General features: G+C 38.1%; 1 protein-coding gene across 1 annotated transcript; it reads right to left on the bottom strand.

Annotated features, from left to right (window-relative positions):
* Positions 1-1830: 1830 nt before the first annotated feature.
* Positions 1831-3389, bottom strand: LOC138876968 (uncharacterized). Its single transcript, XM_070156269.1, has 3 exons — positions 3100-3389; positions 2720-2952; positions 1831-1961 (listed from the first exon to the last, which is right to left on the bottom strand). Exons 1-3 carry the CDS (start codon positions 3387-3389, stop codon positions 1831-1833), a joined length of 654 nt encoding a protein of 217 aa, XP_070012370.1.
* Between the last annotated feature and the right edge of the window lie 3329 nt (positions 3390-6718).

Below are 6718 nucleotides of genomic sequence, written 5' to 3'. Positions count from 1 at the left end.
TTCAGACAAATAAAATCTTGTTAGTTTGAAAATGTGGTGTTTAGTTTGTGGCATCCTTGCTGAGTGTCTGCTTCCACCACTGCCATGCTTCATTCTGATTAGCTGCTTCGGGCTAGCAAGAAGTTGTTTGACCTTTTGATTGTAACTGGACCACAAAACCTCTACATGACCTGAATCTCTCACTCATTTGTTGCATTGTGTTTTCATTTTGAAAGTTGTTGAACCCTTGCATTTTCTCAAAATTCAAGAATCACTTGATTGCTTGAACCTCAATTATCACCATACTGCTTACTCTAAATCAAGTCAATTGTGATGTGCCGGGCCGGACTCCGCTTTATGCAATTTAAAAGCTGGTAGTAGGCTTTGAAATCCTTTCCTGCTTGTTCAACAAGGGCTGACTCAAAAGAGACCCATAAAGATAGACTCAAAGAGCAAAGTAAAATGTTTTTTGACAAAAGGAACAAAGGAAAATTTTGAGCACAGATGACTATATGAAGAAGAATGAGAAAAGAAGACTTATCTGAGGGAAGCAGCCGGCTTCAATGATCATGACATGCATTTAGGATTGATCAGCCTAATCTGTCCAACCAATCATACTTTCAGTTCATGTCCTGTCTTCATACTTCAAAACCGGGCTTTCACCGATCCAAATTCTCTGTAAAGTCATGAGCCTCATTCGACTTGTAGTGCCCCAAAGGGTTTTTCACCAACAAGCCTCTTTTATTTGTTCATCTCTCAACTCACCATCGCCTTATGGTGCCCGCCAGGGTTTTCACCAATAAGACTCTCTCATTTTAAATTTTCTCTCAGCTCACCATCGCCTTACGGTGCCCGTGAGGGTTTTCACCAATAAGGCTCTCTCATTTATTCAATTATCCTTTGTGCCCATGATCAAAGTGTTACCCATGATGTAAATCATTCCTCTGTCTCTCTTGACCTGGCATCCTCAAAGATTGATCATAAGTCCTTTTTTTTTGGACCGTAATGTAGGCTTTTGGACAGGGTTAGAAAGAAAGGGTGGCATGAAGGCTCAAACTAATTTAAGATGAAAAAAGGGGTTAAAATTACAACTTTTGGAATCAGATCTTTTCAAAACCCAAACTTCTGGCCCAGTTTCTTTGGGTTGGGGAATTTTAATTTATATTTTGATGGGACCGAACCGTATGGCTGCCTACGTATCCTTAAAAGGAATCAGGTCGAATGTAGTTCAAAAGGAAGTTATTTGTTTTTGTTGCTTTTCTTTTCTTTTTTCTTTTTTCTTCTTTTCTTTTTTCTTTTTTTCTTTTTTTCTTTTTGCTTTCTTTTTCTTTTTTTCTTTTCTTTTTCGTTTTTCTTATTTTCACTCATTCGTCATCATTTTTTCATTCTCTACTTCTACTACCGATTCCAAAAGAGGGGTATGAAAGATAATAAATAAGGCTCAAAAAGGATAACAAGGATAAAAGTGTTCGGGTAGCAGAACAAAATGTCCTCGTCATTTCAACTTTGAACATGCCAAGTACAAAATACAACTGACGGTAAGCAAAGAAATCATACATAGTACCTCTTAACTGCATCAGAATTAATAGCCATATCTACACATTTGCCTTCTATGTCTGTTAAATACAAAGCACCATTGGGCAACACTCTTGTCACTATGAACGGCCCCTGCCAGTTTGGGGCGAACTTGCCTTTAGCTTCAGCCTGATGAGGAAGGATACGTTTCAATACCATCTGGCCCATTTCGAATTTCCAAGGACGCACCTTTTTGTTGTATGCCATTGCCATTTTCTTTTGATACAATTGACCATGACATACTGCAGCCAACCTTTTCTCATCAATCAAACTCAACTACTCTAGCTGGGTTTTGACCCACTCATCATCATCAATTTCAGCTTCTGCAACGATCCGAAGGGATGGTATCTCAACTTCTGCAGGTATAACTGCCTCAGTTCCATATACCAATAGATGAGGAGTTGCACCTATTGAAGTGCGAATAGTAGTGCAATAACCCAGTAAGGAAAAAGGCAACCTTTCATGCCACTGCCTAAAACCTTGAACCATCTTACGAAGTATCTTCTTTATGTTCTTGTTAGCAGCCTCAACAGCTCCATTTGCCTTGGGGCGATACGGAGTGGAGTTTCGATGCATGATCTTGAACTGTTGGCATACCTCTTTCATCAAATGACTGCTGAGATTAGCAGCATTGTCTATGATGATCACCTTGGGAATTCCGAACCAACAAATGATATTTGAATGACCAAAATCCACCACCACCTTCTTGGTCACGGACTTGAAAGTTACAGCTTCGACCCACTTGGTAAAGTAATTAATGGCCATCAGAATAAACCTATGCATGTTTGACGCTGCCGGCTCAACTGGTCCAATGACATCCATGCCCCAAGCAACAAAGGGCCAAGGTGCAGACATTGTGTGTAACTCAGATAGGGGAGAATGAATCAAATCACCATGTACCTAGCATTGATGACACTTGCGAACAAAACTGATACAGTCCCGTTCCATGGTGAGCCAATAATAACCTGCTCGAAGTATCTTCTTTGCCAAGACATTCTCGTTCATGTGTGGCCCACAAACTCCAGAATGCACTTCGGCCATGATAGTTGAAGCTTCTTTAGCATCTATGCACCTCAGCAGTCCTAAATCTGGAGTCCTCTTGTACAAAATTCCTCCACTCAAGAAAATCCACTAGCCAGACGTCGAATGGTCCTTTTTTGGTCACCTGTAGCATGTACTGGATATACCCCCGACCTGATGTATTCTTTGACATCGTGGAACCAAGGTTCGCCATCGATTTCCTCCTCCACCACATTACAATAAGCATGTTGATCATGGATTTGGATGTGCACAGGGTCGACATAAGCCTTGTCCGGATGATGTAACATTGACGCCAGAGTGGCCAAGGCATCAACAATCTCATTATGAATCCTGGGAATATGTCTAAATTCAACCGACCTGAACCGTTGACAAAGATCATGTAGACACTATCGGTACAGTATGAGCTTCAAATCTCGAGTCTCCCATTCTCCTTGAATCTGATGAACCAACAAATCTGAATCTCCCAGAACCAGTATTTCCTGGACTCCCATGTCTACAGCTAACCTCAAACCTAGAATGCATGCTTCGTACTCATCCATATTGTTGGTGCAATAAAATCGAAGCTGAGCTGTTATAGGGTAGTGTTTCCCTGTTTCAGAGATAAGTACAGCCCATATTCCGACCCCTTTCATGGTAGCAGCTCCATCAAAGAAGAGTTTCCAACCTGGATTTTCATCTTGGTCAACCTCGTCAACACACATTACCTCTTCATCAAGAAAATAAGTCTTCAGTGGCTCATATTCATCATCCACCGGATTCTCAGCCAAGTGGTCGGCCAAGGCTTGAGCCTTCATCGCGGTCCGAGTCACATAGATGATGTCAAACTCAGTAAGTAAAATCTGCCACTTCGCCAGTATTCCCATGGGCATAGGCTTCTGAAAGATATACTTTAGAGGATCCATGCGGGAAATGAGGTAAGTAGTGTAGGACGACAGATAATACTTCAACTTTTGTGCAACCCAAGTCAGGGCACAACATGTCCTCTCAAGCAAAATGTACTTAACCTCATAGGGAGTGAACTTCTTACTGAGATAATAGATTGCTTGCTTCTTCTTTCCCGTGATGTCATGTTGACCCAATACACAGCCAAAAGAATTATCCAAGACTATCAAATAGAGAATTAAAGGTCTTTCAGGCTCTGGTGGGACCAGCACAGGTGGATTCGACATGTACCTCTTAATCTTATCAAATTCTTCTTGACAGTCGTCAGTCCACTTGACCGCAACATTCTTCTTCAGCAGCTTAAAGATGGGCTCACAGGTTTGTCACACCTCCTTTTCGGCCCCGCGAGGGGTGAAGGAGTTTTTTCCAATTAAAGGACAATCGAGACGGGATTTATTTATTTATTTCAGAGTCGCCACATGGGAGATTTAGGGTGTCCCAAGTCACCAATTTAATCCCGAATCGAGGAGAAGAATGACTCTGTATTACAGTCCGCGAATCAGAAATTCGGATAAAGAATTCTGCTAACCCGGGAGAAGGTGTTAGGCATTCCCGAGTTCCGTGGTTCTAGCACGATCGCTCAACTGTCATATTTGGCTTGTTTTTCTGATTTTTTACAATTATGAGCTCATGTGCAAATTTTAACTTTTTACCGCTTTTATTATTATTATTATTATTATTACTATTTTACAGGGAATTGCAACGTTGTGAAAATGTATCTCGAACCGCGTCACAATCAATGTACCCGTGGTTGTCGACACCTTTTACTCCGTCGAGATTTGGATTTGGGTCACATAAATGTGCACCCGAGTTTAAGAAAATTAAATTATTGAAGACGCGCCTAAAACGACTAACGTATCAATTACTTTGGGTAGGGCCGTGGAATTTTGCTAAACAGTCCATCCCGAAGTCTAAGCAATTTTAAAGAGAATATTTACTAAGGGCCCTGCAATTTTGTATTTTTATTCGGCGAGGCTCATCTCATTTATTTTAGAAAGACAATCCTAAAATGCCTACATTTTTATTTATTAAATTTGTCTCTACAAAATGAAAGAGAAAAAGTCTCAATTTATTTACATGCTACTACCTAGTTACATTATACTAGGCATGTTCTCAGTTTGTCAAATTAAAAAAAAACTTGGCTTATTCTAACTATTTAACTAATGATGATTCCTAATAGGGATTTGAATTTTGACTAAACGATATGACTATTTGGATTTTAATAATATTTGCGAGCAAAATTCAAAGCCATCTTATAATACATCATGTTTCATTTGATTAACTACGCCCATGAATTATTAACCCAGTATTAATACTCATTTCATAACAATGAATCCCAGACCATAAAACTTAAAATGGACATCATGCTGATTTCAAAATCAATTATATCCTAGAAAAATGATTTAAGGGAATATACATATGAAAGCAAATTAAGATTCCATTAACCAATACCCATTAAATCATTTTGTTAGTTATAGAACTATCGTGCTTCCATGAATCACGCATCTAATTAACTTAACAAAATCTTGGTTCCAGAATCTTAATATAATATGTCCAATGTTAGCCCTTAAGTTTAAATAAACAGCCCATCAGTCTACCGGAGCTCAGAACACATGAATTTCATAGGATAAATACATACTTCATAAGCAAATTTATTTTTACATGTGTAGAAGAAATTTCTACTATAACTATGCAGCAGAAAACTTGCTTCATTTCATCACAATAACCGAGAATTATACAGAATGTGTACCTGGTATAGTCAGTACAAGAAGAAGAATATCAGCAGAGTAATATGCAGCCCAGCAACAGCAGCAATAAACCAACAATAACCCGCAAAAGTAAACCAATAACAGATTTAAAAGGACCAACAGAATTCCAGCAATACCCAATAACAATATAAACACCCAGTAATAATCTCGGATAAGGTCAGAAGCAGAACAAATGGATTGCTAAATAGATTCAGCAATCAAAAAGGGGCAAAACCAGTGTTTGGAATTTATGTTCTGCATAAAACTCCAACGGACTAGTATCCTTTTCTCTTAAACTCTCTCTTTTTCAGTATATGTTTTTTCTGATCCCTGTCTGATTTTTCTAAAATCTGTCCTACTTTTTTTTTCCAGATCTTTTCTTTCTTCTTAATCCAGTTTTTTTTTTCTCTTTTTCAGTCTTTTTCTTTTCTTCTCAAATCTGTCCCCCCATTTTTCAGATTTCCAGTTATCTTAAATAAGCCTTTCAGCTAGTGCCTTGTCCACTTAGTATCCTACTTTTTATTTCTTAATTAACCCATTATCTAGTGCTGATTATTAGTGCCCCTTCCAGCCCCTTAAAATCAGCAAAAGTGTCTTTCCCATTAAGAAATATTTCCTCTTAGTCTAATAGGATCCTAGTTTAATTGGTGGGTATGCTAATTCCCAAACTAACCCTGCAAACCCCTTGATATTATTGCCTGGCAACCTTTTATTGTGCAACTTGTTCCAACTATCAAAGATGTGAACATTAACTCTGACTAACAGCTATAAACACACTTATTGACAGCTAAATGACTGAGGTCGAATCTCAGTTGAAACAAACAAACTGAATTTACAAAGATTCTAATAAAATCAATTAAACTGAAATTGAAACTTGAATTAATATGCACATGAATGAAGGTAATATGAGGGCAGGTTCATTGTCAGTTCAATGACAATGCCCCGAGATCTAATGGCTCCAGATCAAACACACCTAACAACATTTGACTAATCTGCTTATTGAACAAACAAAACGAATTAATCGACATGAAATAAGTAACTAATTACTTACAACAAATGTTAATGATCGGTCTAAAATAGTAAACAGGCTGCCTAAATCAACATTAACAGAGGCAAGGATTTATAATAAAACAACTAATCGACGAACTTATTCGAATCGATTATACGCATTATAACTCACCACAATTACATCAAACACAAACAAATGACAAAATTGGACAAAAATGAAAAGGTCTAATGATGAAACAGAACTGATCTAAAAAATAGAAAAATTACACAAATTAATAAAATAGGCAACGACATACACATAGAATACATGAATAAAGGGAAAGAAAGAAAGGAAAAAATACCTCTGATTTTAAAAAAAATTGTCCCAGTCTTGAACCAGTTTTGACCTTTTTGAGGCCGAACGGACCTTAATCGATTGTTCTGAC

This window comes from Nicotiana sylvestris, chromosome 1, assembly GCF_000393655.2.
Source record: "Nicotiana sylvestris chromosome 1, ASM39365v2, whole genome shotgun sequence".
Classification (NCBI taxonomy): Eukaryota; Viridiplantae; Streptophyta; class Magnoliopsida; order Solanales; family Solanaceae; genus Nicotiana; species Nicotiana sylvestris.
The sequence above is the reverse complement of the archived record's forward strand: the minus strand, read 5'-3'. Positions and strand labels throughout refer to the sequence as shown.